This window comes from Lissotriton vulgaris, chromosome 11 (assembly GCF_964263255.1).
Source record: "Lissotriton vulgaris chromosome 11, aLisVul1.2, whole genome shotgun sequence".
NCBI lineage: Eukaryota > Metazoa > Chordata > Amphibia > Caudata > Salamandridae > Lissotriton > Lissotriton vulgaris.
The window spans coordinates 469,954,211-469,979,103 of NC_141699.1; the positions used below are offsets into that span (position 1 = coordinate 469,954,211).

The 24,893-nt window shown below is 42.2% G+C and overlaps 1 protein-coding gene across 1 annotated transcript in view; it reads right to left on the bottom strand.

Moving 5' to 3' along the window:
- The window catches only part of DOCK5 (dedicator of cytokinesis 5), a 581,227-nt gene that overhangs the window by 369,784 nt on the left and 186,550 nt on the right, over positions 1–24,893 (bottom strand). The window contains exons 12-14 of the mRNA XM_086942489.1: positions 11,188–11,368; positions 4,303–4,400; positions 1,122–1,211 (exon numbers count right to left, since the gene is read on the bottom strand). Coding sequence (XP_086798615.1) covers positions 1,122–1,211; positions 4,303–4,400; positions 11,188–11,368 — 369 coding nt within the window. The remainder of the gene's footprint in view (positions 1–1,121; positions 1,212–4,302; positions 4,401–11,187; positions 11,369–24,893) is intronic.

Sequence of the window (24,893 nt, forward strand, 5' to 3'; positions counted from 1 at the left end):
ATATGCGAGACAGGAAGCCAACATCTCCCACAGTCTTGCTCTTAATCCAGTGAACTTTTTAAAAGCCTAGAAGATGGGAATATGTCCCTCAGACGTTTGTAAAATAATAAATCATAAGTTGATCATCAAACTTGCAATGTATGGGGTTCTGTCTGATCCACAGAGGTAGAAGCAATGCTTTGGAGAAAATGTTGTTTCACATAGTACTTGGAAAGTGCTTGGTTGCTAAGATGCTGTCCTCAATGTCATTCCCCTAACAGGAAGATTTCTTGTTCATTCTTCAGGTGAAGAACATGTTCACAACTGCGACTACATAGTTTACTTGTCATCACAAAACGACCACTTGGTATCTCTACTTTATAAAAGGCACACTTTCGATTTAGTCATCTTTTGCTATGTGCCCATATTGAGGTGCTTTATTTCTGACAATGAAACTACCCTCTACTTTTCATACAATGTAATGGACTTTGTTAAACCATACAAGTCTAGAACCATCTGTTGTACTAGCATGTTCTTGCTTACCTCTTGTTTCCCTTTTTATTTTAGCACTTCAGCCTAGATGTCCATAACTTTTCAAAAGGTTGATATTTCCACTATGAAAAAATGTGAATATTAATTGATGCTCATTGGTTGGGACCTTGCCATAGGATGGAGTTTAGTCATAGGGTCACAGCTTTGGCTATTCCTACCTTGAATTGCATCCCGTACATAGATTACACAGTAGGCTAGATATGTTGCCAGGTAGCTGAACTGCTCCGTTTGGGACCAGGGCTAGAATTTCAGCCTAGGCACTTAACGGCGAATCACAAACTCCCCCTCTTTCTAAAAATGCAAATATATTAAATGCAATTGTAAATTGTAATGCAATTGAGTAATTCAAAGATGTCAATCCTCACTTGATGTACATATGCATGTCTCACCTCTCAACACCCTTGTAACATACAGCACTCCATTGCTCACCATCTAGGATGACACTATAGTAATTAAAGTGCAAACATCTTTGGAAGATCTAACCTCCGAGAGTAAGTACACTGAAGTTCCTTCTACCTATTCCACTACACCCCACACAAATGATCTTGAATCCTAGCAGTCTGAGCTAACATTGTTTCCCACATACTCACCAGTGCATCAAATACAAGAAAGTCGTAGGTTTCATTCCCAGACATCTCCATCATTATATTAAAAAGTGCATCGAGTGTGTCTTGAAGAAACTAGAGGAAATTAAAAGGAAATATTAGGGTAAATGGCAGTTCATTAGTTCAGGACATGCTGCAATGAGATGCCACACTCTCCAAATAGTGATGCAAGCAAATATTTACAAACTAGCTCTGGAATTTTATTAAGCAGCAAAGTTCGTATCAGATAAGCTTGACACCACATATGGCGGCTGTCATTTATCAAACACAGAAAAGGTGATGAGAAGAAGGATGAGTTGGAATGTTACCTCAAGCAATTGCGAGTGGTTAGACTTATTACAAGCATTCTTCCCACTACCCTTTTGTATGTTTACGGTCATGTACCACCTCCTACCCCAAGCAGACAAATCGAGGCCTCGGATCAAGAATACAGATTCATTGACACTTTCCACGGATGGGACAGAAGGGTGTCTAATTTTTTCAGGTCAGGCGGAATTAAAGTATGAAGTGAAATGTGTCTTAAATCTGTTCCAATTACTGAGTTTTTAGGTTATAGAGCAACATTTAAAGCTGCAGTCCTGTAAAATAGATCTACATGGTTTATCCTTCAGTTCTCCTATCAAACTCAACTTCCCTTATGTGCTCAATCCTTATTTAACACTGAGTCACCTCACATTTCTTTAAGCATGTCCAGTGCATGTAAGACTTAAGTACAGCTTAACAATACAGCATAACCTACTGTGTTTACAAAAACTGAAATAAAGAAAGCAGACCATGGAAAGAATAAAGGCAATGTAGTCACCAGTAGCAACTCTTATAAGTTTTGTTACCAAATTGTGGGAACATGAGGCACACTGAGGCAACATCAGACAATAGGCTTTATCAACAAAATAACGGACGCAGTAAAATCCCCTGCACAGCGCTCCTGTGTGCCCAAGACTCTTCTCTCATATACATCCAATGCATGTAATACACTTATCTCCTGAATATGGAAAAATGGCAAAAAATACTACACAGCTGTATCAGAGTAGAAGATGGTGGGTAGCACTAGTAAATGAAAGCAATGCAGAGTAACCTTTGAAATTTAGTATTTGATATGACTTTCATTCATAGTAAATCTTTTACAGAACACATGTTGGGTGGGCAAATGTCTTCTGCGTAAATCTCAAACTAGGGACGCAATCTAAATATAATCATAAAAGTTACTTTTACAGGCATCACAAACCTATCAAGGGAGAAGTACACCATTTATTTCATGGACAATAGTACAGGAGGCTCATTCCTATTAGAAAGCAAATTGAAAGAATTCCCATAAGGGCAAAACATTAAAATAATATTGTTCATTCAATGTGAAATAATACAAAATGGGGTAAGAAATATATCCTTGTGCTGAGAACCACAGAGGCAAGGTAAGAATATAGTGAGACAGATTGGTTGGTTAATATAACAAGCATTTGCAATGCAATAGGTATCGAATTAGGAAAGTGTGAGCTATTGGTATTGTAAATGACAAATTTTTTTAATATGTGTTGGCTTTGAAAATATATAAATTAATAGCATTGTTATTCACAAAGCCAATAGCTTATACTTTCCTAATGCGAGTCCTATTGGCTATGGCAATGCTTGTTGGTAGCAAGCAAGGACAGTGCTGTTGTGGTGCTGAGTGATGATGTGGTGCCCCTGAGTGATGTGGTGGTGCCCCTGAGTGATGTGGTGGTGCCCCTGAGTGATGTGGTGGTGCCCCTGAGTGATGTGGTGGTGTTCCTGAGTGATGCGGTGGTGTTCCTGAGTGATGTGGTGGAAAGACAAAAACACTTAAGTAGTATATTTTCGGCAAAGAAATAAATGGCGGAAGGGGCAGAATGATGTTTCTGCCTGTGGAAAGAGAATGAGGACCAGATTTTCTAACGCATGCAACGCAGTGCTGCGTGAAAATCTGCAGCGCTGCGCTGCATGAAGCAGGAGAAATAGTGCAATGCTATATATATTTAATAAGAGTTATTTATTTAATAAGAGTTACTCACTGATCTCACTAGAAAACAAGCTCTTGGGATTGCGGGGGTGGGGTGGGAGCGAGCGCATTCCTTTGAAGTCTGATCGGGGGGGGGGTGGCAGCCTTTGAAGTCTGATGCGAGGCACAGTATAGGCATTTGACACCGTAATTGATTAGTGAAGAGACAGCTCACTGGAGGTAGGTGAGACAGACAATACCGAGAGGTGGGGATTAGTGAAGGAGACCCCTCGAGCAAACTTTCCCAGGGAGCGGCAGCGGTTAGTCTTATCACAAGGAGGATTTAAAAAACAAGCCCTCGGCATGGCGGGGGCGCGAGCGCATTCCTTTGAAGTCTGGTGCGAGGCACAGACAAATGGTGGTTTGTGATGTGACTGGTTTGTGCACGCGCATAGGTCACATGAACTGTGGCTAATCCGCCGTTTTGGCAGACTTTTCAGGCCGCTTACTAGAAATGAGATACACCAGCACCAGAAAACCTATTATAACAGAATATTACCTTGCCAATAAAAATATTGTTTTAATCCACAAGAAGTGGTGTCTTGAGCTTATCGAGATTCAAGGGGTGATATATGAACACCTCAACACAGTCGTAGGATCAGAAAAAAGTTTGCCCACAAGAGAAACTCAAAGCTCAGGTTTATTTAACTAAATGGTTTGCTTATGGCAGGAACCATGTGGAGGAATTTGTTGAAGTGTGTACACCTCTGTGGCAGCTGTCAAGTGGTCTTTGGTATAACAGAAATTGCAAATGCATGATAATTACATAAATTGATTCTGCACGTAGACGTGGCATAAACCAGTTGGCTGCCTGTCACACATACAGCGGGCATGACCTCTATGGAAGGAAAGACAAGGATTTACAACATCTTGGAATTCCTAAGGAATTGAGACAAGATTAATCAGAAAACAGACTACATCACCTCCAGTCCAGTTACAAGAGGAACTGAAGGAACTGAGGCATAAGATGAGGAGTAGGACACATGGGGCAAGTCAGGGGATAAATGGGGAAAGCCACCTAATTGTGATGGACTTCATTCCTTCAACTAGCTTAGCTCAAGCCAAGCAGTGACCAGTGATAAAGAATTCATATGAGTTTGGCAAAGGAATTAGCAAATTATTTGATGTTAAAAGCATGCATGACACTCCTTTCACCTTTACAATCTCACCACCGTCCACATCCATGAGCTTCCGTAGGTTGTGTGTGATATTTTGAGAGTTGGAGCGCCAGTTCAGGAGCCCCAACAAGTCAACTGTAAAAAAAATGAATAACAGTAGTCACACAGTGATGCATTTAGTGGAACAGCTCAACTCAGTTTGGGTACCTTCTAAACACTAATCCTTGAGAGCCTGAACAATGAAGGTATCTATGGACTAATCAATTTAGTGATCATCGTGTGTGACAAATAGAGGAAGGATTTTGGAATTATTACTTATGGAATAATTACATTTGTTTTTATTTATTCTAACTGGACACACTAAGTTATTGTTACTTAGCATCTGGGCTTGGCATAGCCTATATTTTATATACAGATTTGACTCACTTTTTGACACTGGCTATTCAAACATGCACGCTCTTTTCATTCTGTAGACATTTTCTTTCACTTAACATCTACTCTTCGTTCTGTCATCATATTCGATAGCTGAGAAAGGTTCAAACGCCTGTTTTTAGATACAGGTAAAGCAAAATTGTGCTTCATTAAAACTGGGGTTATTATAAACCAAATAAGTTAGAAACAAAGCATCAGAATGTCTACATGAACTCGTAAATGCTATAAAAATTAAAAAATTAATGCCTATGGTGCGAATGTCTAAATGTGTTGCCCCATAAGTCTAGGTTCAATTTATGAAGCAGAATTATTTATCTGTAAATAAGCTACATAAGGGGCTTAGGGGCCAAATGCCCTGAAAGCAGTGACAGTAAGCTTGTCCGGAATACAGAGCAGTCTCCATGAACACTAGACCAATTTGTAGAGGCTGGTAACATATGTGATGTTAAGTTTAGTGATATACACTGGCTACAGGAACTGGGTTGAGAATGCAGACTCTTCTCATACAGTTCTCTAGATGATAATGAAGAATGAATCTGAGCTTTTAGATAACCCTTGCAAAAAGTATAGGTCTATAATTGCCCTGACTCTTCCTCAAGACTATCAATGCTCAGTGATGTACCAGTATAAGAAGAAATGTCTTTTAATAAAGGTCATTTCTCAGACACCTCATTTCTAAATAACTTCCTTTACTACATCTTCACTATGAACTCTACCATTACTTTTCTGCTGAAAAACGTATACCTCTGCTGTAGTTTCCAATCTGGGTTTTACACCATGCACCATTTTAGTTGCCCATATTTAGACTGTCACAAGCTTTATTTAGCCATACAGAGATGAATTCTCCAGAACTGGATCCAGGTTGGACCTTTTCCAATGACATATGTGGTGGTAACAAATCATGTCATGGTTATACCATTTTGAATACACCCCAAGATCCTATTCCCTTTCCAACACTGGAGTAAAATTAGGTCATTATAGTTTTTAGTTAATCCACATCCAGCTGCAATGGCAAGATGGTATCACTATTTCTCAAACGTGCACATTTGAGGTGGCAGTCCTAAGACTAAGTGGATATGATTCCTCTGCGAAGATGTCCCAGGAAACTTCCATCCTCCCCTAGTCAAACTCTTGAACATACCCAGGTATGCAGTATTGCTTCTGGAACATCAGTATTGAGGGCCCACTGCTGCTTACGAATTATATACAATACATGCACCTTTAAACTTGCATGTCCTCCCCACTGTAATTTACAGCCTACACACATGAATAAAGCATTCAGCTGCATCTGAATCCCAGGTAAATCTCTGTCAAAGTTTATGCAACATTATTCGGCCACTTTAAGATCACCTGACATGGAAATATCAAGTTTCTAACAATGTTTTGTTACCTTTAGCTTCTCAGACCCTAACATACTGCTCCCCAGATTTCTGTGCCCTAAGAGCATTACTTTCCACTTGTCTGCATCTAATTAATGATTTTACAGTAAGGATAATGTTACGTACCCAGTAAGCATTTGTTCTTGGCTTGTAGAGCTGTAGATTCACATGTTTTGCATACTCCCGCCATCTAGTGTTGGGTCTGGATGTTTGCAAGTTGTTTTTATTCGAAGAAGTCTTTCCAGTCACGAGGTAGGTGGCTCATCCCTTTCAGTGTTAGTGTGCTTGGGTATCGACTCTATTGTTAGATTATTTTCCCGCAGAGGGTGAGAATGGAGCTAGTAAGTAAAGAATAGAGATGTCATGTGTATGTATATATAGTAAGAGAGAGAACTGCAAAAGGTACAGATACCCGGGGAGGTGGGTGGGCGCATGTGAATCTACAGCTCTACATGCCAAGAACAGATGATTACTGGGTAAGTAACATTATCCATTCGAGGCATGTGAGTTGTAGATCACATGCTTTGAATAGCTTATACAGCAGTATTCTCCCAATGGCTAACCTGTAGCTGTTGGAGTTGTCTGAAATAGTGTTCAAAGTACTGCCTGGCCCACATTAGCTTGTTGTCTCGCTAACACATCTACACCATAGTGTTTGGTGAATGTGTGAGGAGTAGACCATGTTGCAGCTTTACAAATATCAACTATAGGGATGTTTCCTAAGAAAACCATAGTAGCCCCTATTTTGCAATTGGAATGCACTATAGGGGGTATTATTAATGCTCTCTTTCTCTTTGCTTTTGCATAACAAGTTTGAATGCATTTAACAAGCCATCTGGCAATACCGGTCTTGGAAATGGGATTGCCCTTGTGTGGTGGTGCAAAAGCAACAAAAAGTTATTTGGTCTTACAAAATGATTTTGTTCTTTCAATGTAATATAAAAAGGCTCTTCTGATTCCACAGAATCAGGTTGAGGAAAGAATATCGGTAATTCAACTGATTGATGTGAAAGGAAGACACTACCTTAGGTAGAAATTTGGGGTTAGTACGAAGAACCCCTTTATCTCTGTGAAGATGGAAAAAGGTTCTTCTATAGTAAGTGCCTGTAGTTCACCTACTCTCCTCAGTGAAGTGATTGCAATGAGGAAAGCAGTTTTCTAGGAGAGAAACTTTGGCTCACATTTAAGCATGGGTTCAAAAGGTGGGCCCATTAATCTTGTGAGGACTATCTCAAGCTTCCACACTGGAGCAGGTGGAAGTCTTGGTGGTATAACTATTTTGAGTCCTTCCATGAAAGCTTTGATTACTGGCACTCTGAAAAGCGATACATGTTGCCTATTTTGTAGATAAGCAGCTTTTGCAGCGAGATGTAGTTGGATAGAAGTGTAAGCTAATCCTGACTGCTGCAAGTGTAACAGGTAACAAATGATATTTTGAATTGAAACATCAAGAGGATGGATGTTGTTATTGCCATAGATAACCAAAAGTTTACATTTGGTTGTAGAACAGGCTCTTGTCGTAGCCTTTCTGGTCTCTCTGATGATGTTCATACAGTCTGGTGGGAGATTTAGATAACCACACTCTATTGACTTCAGGAGCCAGATCGCGAGGTTCAGTTGTTTGGGATCTGGGTGTCTGATTTCTCCATGGCTCTGTGTAAGGAGTCTGGATGTGAGGTGCAGCTTTTGATGTGGAACTAGTGACACCTCCAACTGGGAGGTGAGCCACGGTTGACTGGCCCATGTGGGAGCTACTAGGATCAGTGTGAGTGATGTTTTCCTGAGTTTCCTGACCACTAATGGAATGAGTGGGAGATGCGGAAAAGCATAGGCAAATATCCCTGACCAGTTCATCCATAGTGCATTGCTTTTGGAGAGTGGGTGTGGGTACCTGGAGGCCAAGTTTGGGCATTTTGCGTTTTGGTATGTGACAAAAAGATCTATTCGAGGAACTCCCCAACCATGAAAGTATGGGAGGAGAACTTGAGGGTGAAGTTCCTATTCATGTATTTGCTGTCTCTGTCTGCTGAGGAGATCGGCAATCTGAGTGTTCACTCCTGGGAGGTGTTCCGCTAGAAGATAGATTTTATGGTGATTGGCCCACCTCCAAATGTTTTGGGCCAAGTGTGACAGTTGGAGAGACTGTGTTCCCCCTTGTTTTTGTATGTAATACATAGCTGTCATGTTGTTGGTATGAACTAGGACATTTTTGCCAACCAGGTGAGTCTGAAATGCTTTGAGCGCTAGAAAGTGAATGAATGTTTGGAGGATTGGTGGTAAACTCCAGGCAATAACCAGAACAGATAATTTCCAGTACCCATTTGTCTGTAGTTATGGACTGCCAGACAAGTAGGAAATGTGAAAGACGCCCCCTGACAGGTGTTAAATGGTTGGGGTGTGTAGGAAAGTCACTGTTTGGTGTTGGAGAGGGAGGCACGTGTATTGGAACCTCTACCTCTACCTTTGCCATTGTTGCCTATGTAACCCCCTCTGAAGTAACCCTTAGAGGCAGAGGGTTTATTGTTGCCTCTGTAGGTGGTGGTGGCAGAATCTAGGGAAGTATTTTTGGACCCTAGGCAGTAAAAGGAGCACCAAAAGGAACTACGTCCTGGGGTTAATTGAAGGGCTACCATAGATTCGGCCACTTCTGTGTCCTTCATTTTTTCTAGTGAGGAGTCTACCACAGGGTCGAAGAGGTGCTCCTTGTCAAATGGTGTTTTCAGGATAGAAGTTTGAACCTCTGGTTTGAATCCAGAAATACGTAACCAGGCATGCCTTCTTAAAAGGAAGCTGGTGTTGACAGCTCTGGCTGCAGTGTCTGCAGCATCTAGGGCGCACGTAATAGCATTATTGAAATTGAGTTGTCTCTCCGGCACTAGGTCTTGCGCCTTGGACTTGTGCTCATCATGTAGGAATTGGAGCAACTGCTCCATTTCATCCCAATGCGCCCTGTTGTATCTAGTTAACAGTGCTTGTGTATTGGCGATGCGCCAAATGTTCAGTCTGGGAGGCTACTCTTTTCCCCAAAGCATCTAACAGCTTAGACTATTTGACCTGTTGTTTGTGAATTGTCCCTTTTGCATGCATTGGAAAATACCAAGGAATCCAATGGTAACTGCCCCTTTATGTATGCTGGATCGGATGGTGCCGGCTTATATTTCTTGTCTACCCTAGGGGTGAGGAAACGTGCCCCGATGGGATCATTAAAAATATCGCCCACTTGTCTGATCATACTCTTGAGCATGGGGAGTGTGTTCGAGGACGTTTGTGTACTACTAAGAGTCTGGAAAAGGAAATCCTCTTCCAGGGATTCCTTATGCAGCTGAACCCCATGGTAGTTACCAGCTCAACCCAACAGTTCTACATATCCTACACCTTGGTCCAGTGGAGAAGGCTTAGCAGGGTATAGATCAGGATAATTCCCTGTGGAGGAATTGGTGTTGTAATCTGTCCAGGGGTCTGTGGGTATTGGCTCATTGTACCCAGCCTCATTCCCATCCCCATCATCTTGATCTTCAGGTGTATGTGGTGGTGAGTGCTCAGGTGAAATTAGTAATGGTTGAAACTGAGGAGAGGGAGGTGATGGAAGAGGGGGAGGAGAAGGATTAGTACCAACATTTTTCCTTTTTTAAGGAATTGGGTAGACCTCTTCTGTCTCGGGTTTGCGTTTTATTGTCACCTTTGTGGTAATATTTCCAGTGGTTGGGTGAATATATAGCTCCAGCTGTTTCGGAACTGGGTTGGAGGGCGGGGCATCGAAATGTTGCTCTTTGGATGGAATCGGCACATCCGTTTGTTTCGGTGGCGAAGGCTTCTGTGCCGGTGTTTTGGGTGCCGGGGATTTGGATGCCGCGGATTTCGGATCCGAAGACGTTCTTGCGTTGAAGGGGGTGGGGTGGAGCCTGTCTTTGACTTCGATCCAGAAGGTTTCGGCTCGGTGCCCATATTTGTACGGTTGTTCAGAGCCAGAAGGCTTTTGGGTATGTTTCGGTGCCGGGCGGGGCGTCGGAAACATGTTCTCGGTGCCGACCGTGGCCCGGAGGCAGGCGTTGGTCCTGAGCCTTCATCTTGGGTTGAGGTGAACTTTGGGGCAAGGGAGGATCTGTAGCCATGGTACGCTGCCGTTGCACGAAGTCTATGTCCCCCTTGGAGCCGTAGTCGGAGATGGAGATCAGGTCTTGTTCCTCCTCAGCTCTCATGGTGTCTCCGGCTTCTTGTTTAAAAAATTCTCCGCAGAGGTCTGGAATGGAACTTGTGTGTTGGCTCTGCATGTCGCGACATCGAGCCAGACGGTCGCGAAGCATTTTCTTTGATCGGAAAGCCTTACACGCATCGCAATCCTGCTCGCTGTGCTCTGGGGACAAGTACAGGTTGTACAGTTCATGTGAGTCGGTGTGTGAAAACTTCGCGTGGCACCGCGGGCAGAATTTAAATGGAGTCTGTTCCATCTACTGCGAGGTGGACCGACGCGTGTAGGCCTCACGACCTTCCACTAGCTATCCAATGGAAAGAGGTTTTTCTCAGCAAATATGATACGCAGAGAATGGTATTACGCAATCAAAAACAATACCGTTGAGGGTGAGTGTCTTGTGCACTGAGGGAAACTGGAGAAACTGTGTCGAACCGGAGTGCAGCAATTCACGTCCGAATCCGATGGCGTAAAAAACTATCTAACAATGGAGTTGATGTCCATGCGCACTATCCCCAAAAGGAGGAGTCATCAATCTTGTGACTGAAAAGACTTGTTCGAAGAAAAACATCTTGCAAACATCCGGACCCAATACTAGTATGTAAAGCATGTGATCTACAGCTCACATGCCTCGAACATGGTTCTTTCAGTTTATAATTATCTCATTTTAATATCTCCATTCTATGCATTATCAGACCTTACTGCCACTAGAAATATAGATGTGTACCAATGGATTATCTGTTTGCAGCTAAACAAAATATTTAAAATCAAAGTTGCTTCTCTGCTGATGATATTCAAAATTAATAACATTTACTGATGAGGCAGTAAAACACACAGCTACCTTTGCAGATGATACCTACCAACAATGAAACAAATTTGAGAGGCCCCAAACCCGGGCATAGAATGTGATCATTAAACTCACCATTCTGGGTTAGTTTTGTGGAACAGGTGAGGGTATAGATCAGGAAGCTGTCTTTGGTGGACACAAGGCTAGCTGAATGATGAGGGCTCCTCAGCCACTGGCCCTCCTTCTCCTCCGATTCTTCTTTTGTGCCAGGGAACATCAGATAACACTTCACGTCATCCACTTTCTTGCTGTCACCCTGATGAAGATATCATAAAATTATTTTTGCCATATGCTTCATGTAATAATGGAATGTGCCAAAAGGAAAGTGGGCTAAGTCAACAAAGTGTCCTGTCATTTACTATGTACTACCAAAGACCTCCACTACCCTTATCTTACAATAGTGAGGTAATTGGGGTTGGAAGATTTATTTTCTTTCTCACAGCCACTAAACTGGGCAAAATGGACTGACGAGCACTAAAAATAATGCAGGCAAGAAATAAGTCAATAGGAGGCTGTACCTTTTTGAAAATGTCTCTCAAAGAGGCAAATACCTGATTTACTACTGGGGTGTGGCAGGCTAGAGATTCACTGTGTGTGAGATTAAGAATAAAGAACACAACCATGGTTGGGTCCGAATGCACCCAACAAAAAATTGTTACAAATAGACTTAATTCTCCAAACCATATACCCAATGTACACCTGTGTTAAATAATTATATTGAACTCTCTAGAAGGTAGAAAAAAGGTAGCCCTACCAATTACAAATGATTCCTGGCAGGATGTTCCAAGCACTCAACTCCTATGGCCAAAACATCTGACTCCATTTTTCTCTTAAGAAACCAACAGGGTCGCAACTAGTGAACAAACGTTACCTTCAAACATCTTCTAAAAAAACTGCTGCAAACAGGGCAAGGTTTGTCTGTATTACTGAAAGTATAGTTTCACTCGGAAACCATGCTAGTTGAATAGCGTTCTCTTTCTTTTGGTGGACTTTAACTCTATCGGCAAACAAGAAGGGGATAATAGAGAAATCTGACTACGCTGACATAATTATTATAATGTTGTCAGGGCTAATCACTGTAGGGATTTAGGGCTTGATTGAGGGCAAGGTGGCAAAAAGTCAAACAAAAATACAAAATCTGAAGAATCAGTGATGTAATTTCTTCCGCCTTTATTGTCTCTATGGTGCATCTAATGCTACTGGTAAATACCGCTATGGTAATAGCACTTTCTTCACAAATCAGAGGATATTCTCTTCCACTCAGCACTACATCAGACCTTCAGTATTTTCCATTAATTCATCCACTAACACATTCTGCCATCCCACTACTTTTCCACTTCATCTGTTTTTGCTCCTCAGTAATAAAACAGAGGTGTATTAAACAAACTGGCCCTGTCACAACAGTATTAAATAGCATGTGTGCACTAATAAACAAGTGATGTATAACTTCATGTGGTAAATGTTTCCTGAATGCCCGGAGAGTCAAATACATTTCTGCCCTACTGCAAAATGTTCAGATGTGGGTACTACCATACACAGCTACTCACCCCAGTCAATTAGGATGGTAACATGTGGGCCAGAATTATGGAGCATTGATGGCACTAAACATCACTGAGACAGCTCGTTCACGTCCCAGTGTTTGCCTGTAATAAGATGGTTTGTTTGGAGTATTCTCCTGGGTGATGTGGCTGCACTATTTTCAGTATTATCTTGAAAAAAAGGTCCAGGAGAAACTGACCAATCAATAATCAAGACCATTTGATCTGATATTATAGCTCATAGAATTTATTTGTTCATCTCCATCAAGAAATTGTAAATAAATATTGTTTGACATCCAACTTCGCCATCTGAAGCATCAAAAACAGTATGGCAGAGTTTTTGAGGTTCAATGAAACGGGAAATCTACAGTAATTAGTTTCCTGGTTCAAATTTCTCTCCTTATTGAGCTGGTCTATTGTGAAAAGTAGGGCCTTAAAATCGAAATCATGTTTATGAAATTGAGGTAAAACCCATCACAGCTTAATGACCTATGCCTATAGTGGAAGAAAGGATAAGGAGTTTGTCTTGATAAGAATAGTTCAACTGTGTCCCCTGCAGGCATTCTTTAGTACATATATGCAAGGCGATTTCCCATCCTATTATAAGAGGTATCATAGCAAAGTTTGGGATTTTGATGTTATTACAATCTAAAATTGCTAAAAGCATGCTTATCCAATTTTGGGCCAAACAACAAAGAGTGTCATTAATTAGGCTATAAACCATACAGTACATATTTTTGTGCTATGCGTAGTAATCAATACATTTATTTAATTTACGTCCCAGCTCTACAGTATTGCATTTGAAATTTCATAACTATCTATCATCAGGGGTGTAGATAAGTCTTAGTATAATTCAATTTAATGTTAGTCATGTAAGGGACATGTCCCCGCATCTCTAGATTTATACTTCTATACATATTTGTACTGTCTGTTTAAGATTTTGCGGCTCAGACACTATTTTAAAGTACATCAGTAACACTGTAAAACAAGCAAAGACAATGGATCTTTCATACATTTTTGCTTCCTGAACATTTTTTTTTAATTACTCCAGTGGAAAAAAAAGAACTGCCTTTTCATTTATTTATTTATTTAACAGAGTTTTATATAGCACAAACTTGACCCGAATCGGGTATCAGAGGGCTTTACATAGCACCAGTTGCATTACATGAGGACACATTTAATTTTGTTAGGCACAGGGAGATTAAGAGATTTGCCCAGAATCACAGGATTTTCAGGGTCATTGCAGGGCCTCAAACCTAGTTCCCCAGATTTGAGGTCGACTGTCCTAGTAGAAAGGCCAACTCCTCTCTTTCTGTAGATCGTTCACTTATTACATACATTATTTAATGTGTGAGATATTTCTGAAATGTAAAAAGGTCCCTTATGCATTACAATGGCTTGTAATGTAAAGGGGCAGAATGATATCTCAAACAGCCATTAGCACAGGGGGATAGAGAAATACTTCTTAGGGTAAATGCCAAAGTTCACTTTATGTAAATTGGAAAGAATTGGTAAAATAAACCTGGCAGACAGCTGTGCTGTCACGCCAGACCTGAAAATTACATTTAGTAACATACCATTTTTTTAAAATCTTTACTGCAGCTCCAGGCTACCTCATACATGCATAATGCTAACATAGAAGTTGGGACCACCTTCACCTTTGAAAAGGATTTGATGATCACAGAAATCAAAGGAAGCTTTTTATTAATCTTCTTTATCTTGGGCCACTAGCTGAGGTGGTGTGGCCTGCATCTATCAACCACTGCAGTGAAATGATGGAATTCAAAGCTAAGGGTGATGATCAGCCAGCACCAAGAGACAAGACAACACAGAGCCCCAACATTTGTTCAGAAGAAGAAAACAAAATTCAAGCCAAAAGCTGTAATTAAAGTTGCATTATGTTGTCCACAGCCTAGAATGCTGAATGATTGTGTGTTCTGGATGAAACAATAAACAAAGTAAAGAAAGCACAGAGACAAGCTGTCATCAGAGGGGGATGCCTTAGAAACCTTCAACTCTGACCTATCAAAAAAAATAGCCATCAACAGAAAATATCATAATTGCTTTCTCAGCCAATTCACTCAGAATCACAAGTGAACCAAAAGCTTTCACGGACGATACATCTAATAGCGCAACACCTAAAAATATACAGATTAGGTTTCATCTAAAAGTGCTACACACCAATTTTGCACTAAACATTTGTACTTTGGATAGGCTGCTAGGTACAAGCAGAATCAGAAGCAGTGTACATTAAATATTTCTCTTTTTGTTAGAGCTGCATTTCTGTCACATTTCTCATTCCTAGCAAAGAAACAGAAATACTGAGAATACCTTCACATCCACAAGACCTGGTGCTTACAAGAACATTATCTTTTCCATTCTTACCACTGCCTACGTATAATCATACTATAACTTTTCCAGGTATATCATTGTTTAAAAATGTATAGTTGTCTGAGATCTGATTCTTCAAGTCACTAATATCATCTGAGGAATTCTCCTCTTTTTTCTCTGACAAAATCACAGCCTTACTCTGGCAAAATCACAGCCTTGGGTAACAAACTTGATCCGCTACTTACTCTCGACCCCTTCCAGATCTGCCTTCTCCCTCCGAGCTGCCTCCAAAAGCTTCTCCCAAAAACCAAGTGCACTGGACAGACTTCAAAATCTATGACGAACATTCCATCTTGAAAATCCTATCCACCTTAAACCCGAACAACCACTTTAATGACCCACTCCCCTCTAACTGCATAGCTGCCGCCGCCCAATCCATCATTCTTAGCTCGACTGTAATAATTAATGCCTCCCTGTTCAGGAATTGATACCTGACTCTCTGAAAACCAGCCAAGTCCTACCCATGTTAAAAAAAACGGCGCATGACCCTGTCTCCTCTGACAATTTTAGATCTATTTCTAACATCCCACTGCTAGCTAAAGTTCGGGAAAAGTGTGTGCAACAGCAGCTGAGCCAACACATCACCAACTTCCACCTACTAGATGACTTCCAGTCCAGTTCAGGCCTGGGCACAGCACGGACACCACTATTCTCCACATTGTGGATGATGCCCTAAAAGCTCTTGACCAAGGCAAAACCTGTCTCCTAATCCTCCTAGATCTGTCCTCGGCCTTCGACACGGTCAACCATGAAAAAATACTCAAACGCCTCAAACTCAGGATGAGAATGGATGGCTCTGTTCTTGAATGGTTTAGGTCCTTCCTCCTTAACCGGTCTTAGAGATTCCCAATTAACGGTAACCTGTCTGCTCCCTCTCCGGTCACGGTTTGAGTCCCCCAAGGATCAACCCTGTCCCCCACCCTCTTCAACCTTTACCTCGAACCGCTTGCGAAGTACTGCACACTGCAAATATCTCCTACCATATGTATGCTGACGACACCCAGATCTACATCAAAATCTCCTCCCTCAATGAGTTTCTTTCCTAAATGAAGCCTTGAAACTCTGTCCAATGGCTCTCCTCCAACCAACTCAAACTCAACACAAAGAAGACAGAATTTCTTCTAATTTCCCCACCCAAAACCAACCCGAGACTCAGGTATGGATTAAGGCCATCACAGCCTTAAACTGCCCTCCGACCATTGTGGACTCGGCCAAATCGCTTGGATTAAACCTGGACTGTACCTTGAGCATTCGGGATCGCATCAATTCGATGGCCAAATCAGCCAGATTCCACCTGAGCTACCTATGGAAACTGAAACCCTTCCTTGATATTCCTGATCTAAAAATGGCAGTCCAGTCACTAGTCATATCTAGACTCGAATATGGCTGCTCTACCCTCTCGGGTCTACCCAAGATCTCCCTGGCAACTTTAAAAGCCGGCCTCAATGCGACCGCCAGACTACTAACAGGCTCAAGGAAATTCAACCACATTTCACCACATCTGAAAGCTCTGAACTGGCTTCCTCTACAGGCCAGAATCCAACTCAAATTAGTATGTATCACGCACAAAGCATTATACTCAAACTCTCCTACATATCTTGCCCAGAAACTCGTGATATCCGGAGGTACCAGAAACTCCTGATCCACCAGAGACCTCCTGCTCCAACCTGCACGTTTTCAGAAAAAGAAAACTTACAATCGGGCCTTCTCTGGGGGCACACCGATAATATGGAACTCACTCCCGCCCGCCATTAGGAGAAGGCTTGCTTCAAAAATGATGCCAAAACCTTCCTAATGGGCAAATTTGTCGCCAAGATTTTGACTTTCTATTCATCCAGAGACCATTGCTCTACTTCCGTCTAACGCATCCCCCTGGAGTACCCTGAAACTATCCACCCAGAACCTCCGGGTATCCCTCCATGTATATGTAAATGTAATTGCTTGTCCTTTTATCCCTTATGTATCCAGCAACCCCTCCAAGTCTGTTGTTTACTACCGCTGACTCATGTAAACCGCTCTGATACCGTAACGGGTCAAGTTTGCGCTCTATAAAAACTCCCCAAAAAATTAAAAGATTCCAGGTTAAAAAATATGCTATTTCATTTTTCAAAATATCAATCAAAAAAATAAGTCATGGGCACAAAATATCCCATGTCATATTGCCCATGCATAAGGTCCTTATTCATTTCATGTCTACCCCAGTGTCCAATATAAATATATCTGCGCAGTGCATGTTAATAATCCATGATTAAGAGGCAGGAGCCTCGAAACGCGTTGGATGAGAAATGTACATGAATGCTGAAGCTTGCTTTCCTTGGAAATAAACCGCATGGTTTCTTTTGAAAGTCGTGTGCGCTTCCGTTGCTTTGGGCATTTTGGATTAAAACATTTTGACACGGCAGCCCTGCCGTGGGAAGCTGCACCATCTCCAACACTGCGAGTGAGAGGCTGCGAGTTGGAACTTTTCCTAAACTCACTTCACAGCACTTCAAAAGAGGAGTAATAATTGCGCAGCATCGTGACCTACGAAGGTAACAATATATTTTAATGTCATGCACCTAGCAGAGCCCACGAAGGGTGAAACTGAACTCTGATCTTGACTTCAAGTTCCAGCCTGCATTGAGAGACTAACGTAACCAATGAGGCCCACTGGGGGTATTCAAATGAGCAGGCTGTCAGAGCCATCTGCGCAGTGCATGTTTATAATACATGATTAAGAGGCAGGAGCCTCGAAACGCGTTGGATGAGAAATGTACATGAATGCTGAAGCTTGCTTTCCTTGGAAATAAACCGCATGGTTTCTTTTGAAAGTCGTGTGCGCTTCCGTTGCTTTGGGCATTTTGGATTAAAATATATATATATATATATATATATATATATTCACTGAAAAAGACAAAGGTTCAGGGACATTATCATTAGCTTGACATTTTACCCACACAAAACTATAGAAAATCAGCAGTTACAGGAATAGTTATACTTATGTTAAGGAACTATAACTCATGGCCTAAAATCACTTAATGGCACAAATTATAGTTTCTTCAGATAAATATAACTGCTGAATTTCTATAGTTTTGTGTGAGTAAAACATCAACCTAACTATAACGTCCCTGTAGCCTTTGTTTTTGTCAGTGAATTTTTATTGTTTTTTTAACAAAGTAATGTATAATTACTGTACTTTAATACCTCCCTCGGCTGTGTGTGCCTACGGTCAACCCCCCACATACATCATACCCCATGCTGTGCCATTGGCCGTGTATGGCAGGGGTATGGTGTGAGGTTTATTTTTTTTCTCCAATGGGCTTCGGATCCGCAGGTACCTGCAGATCCTCGATTCGTGCCCCAAAATGTATTTGGACCAATTTCTTGCCCATGAGGGGTTTCTCAGGGACCCCTTCATGTATTCTATGGGTTCAGGATACCTGTATCCACAACCTATTTGAGGTTTAACACTTAATTTTTCCCTCCACTGGGCCACGAGACAAACAAAACGGTGGCTGCAACTTTCCTTTCAGGTTGTGGCCAGCCAATGAGGGCTTTGCTTTCACCTCAGATCTGCAGGTACCCGCGGGTACCTACAAATTCCTCATGGGTGGATCCGCAAAGGACCCATGAACCCTAGATATAGATATATTTCTTTCTTCAATAACTCCTAAACTACTAAACGGATTTGCACTAAATTACAAAATGGTCGCTTTCTGGACCAAGATCTAGCATTCTGCCAAACTTGGTGTAATGTCATTCAGCGGTTCGGGTTGTAGCTGTGCTAAAAAGAATGTATTTTATCCTTGCCATCTAGAACTTCCACTTCTGCTAATACTCTAGTTACTATGTCCACTGTTTGCCCATTCATCTTGCTAACCCAGCATGTAGAGTATGGCAAATTTAATGGCAAATTAGAGGATGAGGATGAATGAGATGGGGGGCTGTCAAGTAAAAGCTATTTTCCGTTCACCTGATCCAGAACCAGTAGTGAAATGAAGAAAAAGGACACAAAAACCCAAATTGAGCAACCCAGAACAGACACAGGTGACACAAAGGTAGTGTGTAGTACCATTCTCAACACTACTGGGTCCTGAGCTACGGGGCAACATAAGTGGACAACTTAGTGAATTAATGGACCTAAAACTGCATCCTGTGCCGGACGGCCTTGCTGCTAGGGGAGTTCGAAAACTGACAAATCCTGGCAAGGTCCACCCAAATGATCATTTGGCAGTAGAGACACCAGTGGCTGATGGAGAAATTGCTACAATATCGAGTGAAAATGTATCTATTAACTCTAAGCTGCAGAAAGAGGTGGCATTAACACACACACTGGTGACAGTCTCAGGAGCAATCCCTATGACTTTAACTATGGGTGGTAGACTTCAGATTTTATTGATACAACTTGAGAATAATTACAAAAGTCCAGTCAGAACAGCACCAGTTCTGGTGATCAAGCTGTTCGCAGCTGCCAGTCCATATGCAGTTGTATTAACTAATTTTTCCAATTTAAATGTCGGTTTAGCAGAGCCAACACTGGTGCTGAAAAATAATGTGGCATACTGGCTAAATCATAACATGAGCGGTCGATGGGACCTGTTCAACAAGAAGGAATTGGGCTTCTGGAACAACAATTCCCAGGTGATATTACGATCATCAATTTTAGAAGCCCACAGGTAGTAGGGGAAGGTCTGGCATAGGCCAGAGTAGGGCTGAAAAAAACAAGCTCTATAAAAATTCTGCCTTTGGGTTTCATTTTTTATAAACATCTATACCCGGTTATTATGAAGAAAAAAAAACATGATCAACTCTCTAGCCACACTGGTATCAGGCTGAACCCGGACTCCCAGTTTCTGGCGGGAAATAGATTCATGGTCCTGTCTGGACTGGAAGAAAATGAATGGCATCACACAGGGGACAGTGACCAAAACACCACCACTGTCTTTGATTGTAGGGCTAATCTTGATGTGCTCAGCAGCTCTTTGAATTGTGTGAATTAGAAATACAGCATATTGTGGATCCAGAGGAGGGACTGTCATTACTGTTCCTAGGCCAACCAGGGAACACTCACATGCCAGAGGCAGCCTGTAAAGTCACAAATGTTCATGGCCTTGGTTATCAAAACTTAGTAATCAAACCACAGGTAAAAAACAAAAGTCCATTCAAAAGATTTGGCCATGGTAATATGAACATTGTGGGTGCTCGCTTAAAGCAAAAGAACCCAGACCGGTTACATTTTGTTTCATTTATTGACATTATTTTTGTCCAGGAGACTTAGATGACTAATCCTTTTCATATAGAAAGGGAGCACTATAGATTTTTCAAAATATTGAAGCAGCAAAAGAAGCTAAAAGAACAGACTCCCAGGGATGCTGCAAAGTAAGATAAATTCCAGATGGCTGGAAACAAAACCAGTCACCGACAGTATCAATGAGACAAAAAGTAGCAGAAGAAAGCAGGACCAACACACCGGGTGTATCCCTGGAGGAGAGAGAAGAACTCGCCTATGAAGGCGGAAAAGAATCAAAACAAGTGGAAACAACTGTCTCCAAAGACCTTAGTACAACAACAGAGTTGAGACTCCATATCACGATGACTATCTCTGAGCGGATATAAAGCAGAGTTGGCATTTGCACCAAAAGGAGAGGTGCCATCAAAAGGCATATCAGTCAAAGCAGTATGCACAGCTTCCAAAAACCTAGAAGTACCATGCGCGCCAAAGTAGAGCAATGGAAAAGGCCATAGCCTGACCAACAGAATCGGTAGTATCCATACACCGCAGATGCTAAGTGTGTCAGCTTGCTGCCCATCTTGTACCAGGGGAACAAGAGCATTCCAGGCTTCGTCCAGAAGGGAGGGCACGAGGCGTTCCACACAGTTTCATAAGGCATAGGAGAAGTGGAGTGAGCACACAGTGTTCAGCGAGCGCAGAACAGTGCTAGAAGAAAAAATATGCCTACCGCAAGTGTCAAATTTCCTGGCTTCTCTTTCCAGAGGAACAGGGGTAAGAACATCAATATTTTGAGTGGCTAAAGCAGCCTGAACCACAAAACTTCTAGTAGAGGGATGTCGAAGAAGACAAGAAAGATCATTTAGGGCCGGGCGATGCCTGTGAGAAATAGAGTGATCCACAGGGAGCATTGTTTCAGGTTTAGTCCAAGCACCCAGCGGGAAATCGAAAAGACTGTCACTATAAGGGAGTACAGGCTCAACATTAGACTGGGATGAGTGTAGAACACCAGTTAAGGGGTCTGTTGACAATTCTACTGAGAGAAGGTGCAAATCCAGGGCAACCGAAACTCAATTGAGCACACCCACCAGCATGGAATACCCCTCTATAGGCAAACCAGAAGGAGACAGGAGGCTGGTGAATATTCTAAGGCACCGGCGTCACCCAAGTAAGGTAAGCTGCTAGATTGTATAGGGGGTGGTACCTTGTCCAGAATTGGAGGAGAACACACCAAACCTTTTGAAGTACTTCCACAACCATGGTCATCAGAAGGAAAAACTAGAGGAAGGGGGTATGAGAAGATTAGCTTCATCGATACCGCTACTGACGCTGTAAGCGAAGCCGGTCGGCGCAAAGAAGGCGACGCCTCGACGTCAAAAGGAGCGTCAATTGGCTCGACAGCACCACCATCAGAGTGGCAGACAAGAGCCCAAAGCAAACATTGGAATCATAAACCAGAAGGGAACCGAAGGTGGGAGCTGCGACGGGCTGTTCATTGACGCCACTGAGGTGTTAGACACCAGAGGCTGGGCACTCCAGAGGGAGGTGACGACCCAAAACAAAAAAGAGATCGAGAATATTGTCTCCTCTGGGTTAAAGATGCCCTGACCCCCAGGACAGGTAGAGAGAGGTGGGTCGGACTCATGCCTCTGCAATTCAAATGGCAAAAGGCGACAAAGGCAGGTGAAGCCTCAACTTTGACAGCCGGCTTGAAGACTTACCTCCAGATGTCGAAAGCAAATGACGCCCACAGGAACGGCTCCTAGAACGGATGCGCCGTTGGTCCCTAGAACGCTTAATGGAGTAAGGATGATGAGCAGACGTCAAAGACTATCCCATCCGCGCTGCCAGAAGCTTTATGCAACGTTTCCTGAGCGCTTTCAGTCGGAGCTGCTGACAAGAGTTGCACTCATTGGAGTCGTGGTGCTAACCCAAACACCACATGCATTTTGAGTGAGGATCCGTGGCGGACAATTGTCAACCACAGGACCACAGGGCTTGATCGCAGAGGAGATTGAATAAAGACACATTGCTCCGCTGATGAAAAGAATCAAGTAGGCTAAAACAGGCAGAGGAACTTCAGTGCAGATCTGCGTGTTAGCACAGAAAAGAAGGAACTGACATTAGCGTGTGTGGGAGGGCTTATATGGTGTCCGTTCACCTGACATCCGGAGAAGACATTGCTGCGGAGTCGCTCTACGCCCTCTACCAGAACGCGGAGGTACTGCTGAGCGAGTTTATTATGGTATGCTTGTCAGAAAACGCTACTCACACAGCTGTATTAATGGAATATAAACATTAATGTTAGTCAATAACAGAGGGTTTGACTTCCTGTAGACCAATACAGGAGGCCCCCTTAGTGCTGCCTGTACTGCAGCCCATAAACGTTTAAAGTCCACATTCAAATTAACGCCCCGTTGCCTAGCAGATAGCCAAAAGGCTAGGTGCGACCATAAGAACATATTGGAAGAAAGGAAAAGGGAATTATGAATTAAAGCCTGGGAATACTTGTCAGCTGCTGCCTCATTAAGGGTCAGCACCAAGTTTTGGGAGGTAATTAATCTTCCGTTCTTTTCTGACCAAGATAGTCCCAAGGTGGAAACCCTGATCACTGAAGCTGTGTGGGTAACCCATTTCATGGGAGTATTCCAACCTATTAAGAGACATCCACAGTATAATGATGATTCAACTAAGCCTGCCTTGTCAGATTTTGTTCCAGTGTCCTTAAACACACCTATTGAATTAATGAAGGTAGTTACGGCTATTAATCAGTCTGGCCCCTGGAATGCCTCAGGCCCTGATGGGGTTCCAGTTGACCTTTTTAAATCGAATATACACTTATGGGGTCCTGTCCTAACAAATGTGTTAAGGAGTGTGGTGGAGGGCAATATCCCTGAGTGTTGGAGATCTGCAATTTTGGTCACCAACTTTAAAATGGGAGCTAAATCAGCGCCAGCTTGTAAAAGGCCAATCTCCCTAATTTATTCTATTGCAAAAATCCTGGGATGGGTAATTTTGGCCAGCCTTGAGACTGGGTAGAAGAGAATAAGGTCTCAATGCCCGCACAGTTTGGGTTCAGGCGAGATATATGCACAGTAGAACAAATACTAAACCTCCATCTTATCATAAGCAAATACGTGAAAGCAAAAAGGGGGCATTCACATGGCATTCATTGATCTATTGAGTGCTTTCCATTCAATTAACAGGGATAAACTATGGGAAATAATGCAGAAGTTGGGGGTTGAACCAGAACTCTTCACCCTAGTAAAACAGTTGCATTATGATTTGAAAGTCTTGGTACGATGTGGTCCACAGGGGGAATTAACATCACAAATAGAGTTCCTAAGAGGAGTAAGACAAGGATGAATATTAGCCCCATTCCTTTTCCTGCTCTACTTAAATGGAATAACCGAACATCTAGTAAGAGTGAAATGGAGTATATGGAGGGGTTGGATTTTAAAGTGAATTGGTTGAAATCCTATGCGCTGACATGTGGGCCATGGCCACTACGCACTAAAACTAAGCACTTTAGAATGGGGGGGAACACCACTTAAAAGGACAACCAATTTTAGTTACTTAAGAATAATTTTTTGCTTCTTGTTAAGGTGGAAATCACATCTCCAAATGAAATTACAACAAATGGGAAGGACCATGGAAGCTATTTTCCGATTTGCACAGATTTTAAAGCAAACCATTAGCGGAGATGATAGTCCTGTATAAGTCAAAATGCATCTCGGCTACTCTCCATGGGGCTGGAGTGTGGGGGTATCAAAAAGAAAATGCACTTCAACGCACAGAAAATGGCTTCACACACAGGTTTGCTCGCAGTCCCTAAAAATACTGAATAATTTGTTTGCCATGAGGTGTTGGGGCTACCTTCTGTAGGGGATCAGATAAGAATTGCCCTATTTCATTTATGGATAAAATGTTGGCAGAATCCAAAGTCAGGTTTGGTGAGGGAGTGTCAGGGTGCATGTCAGACTGCTTATCACTAGAAAGCGTAAATAGAATACCATGGTTGGCGTATTTAAAATCAGGTTTCCAAAAGCTGGATCTAATAGAATCGTTCACACACCTGCATGCATTCGGGCAGATGCTAAGGTGATTGTGAAGCGACGCCACAGGGAGCAATATCTGGATGAGAGATTATGGAGCGTTTTGAAAAAGAAGACTGTTGAACTTTATGTACAAATAACAACGGTTAAAAATGTTGAACCATACCTGTTAAGAATAAAGAACACAATTTATTGATCATATTTAACATATTTTAGACTAAATGTAATTCAGTTTAAAGTTGCTTTTCCAATACAATGTGTATGGCAGCATGAATTATCTCCATGTCACTGTTACAATATTACAAAGCAGAGCATGTGCCACTTTACCTTATTCTGTTTTTATATTAAAGTTCTAGAGTTGCTTTCCTGGCAGAGATTATGCAACAGCTGACAGCAATGGAGTTTTTACAAAAATTATCTTCGAAAGATATATATGCCATGCAGTTTTAAATTTGATCAAAAGTGCCCTACAAATTAGAAAACGTTATGACTGACTGACTGACTGAGGCATTTATAAAGCGCTCTTATGCCGAGGCGTCTTGGCACACGTGGAGCAAAGAGAGGTTACGGCGACAGGAAGAGCCAGGT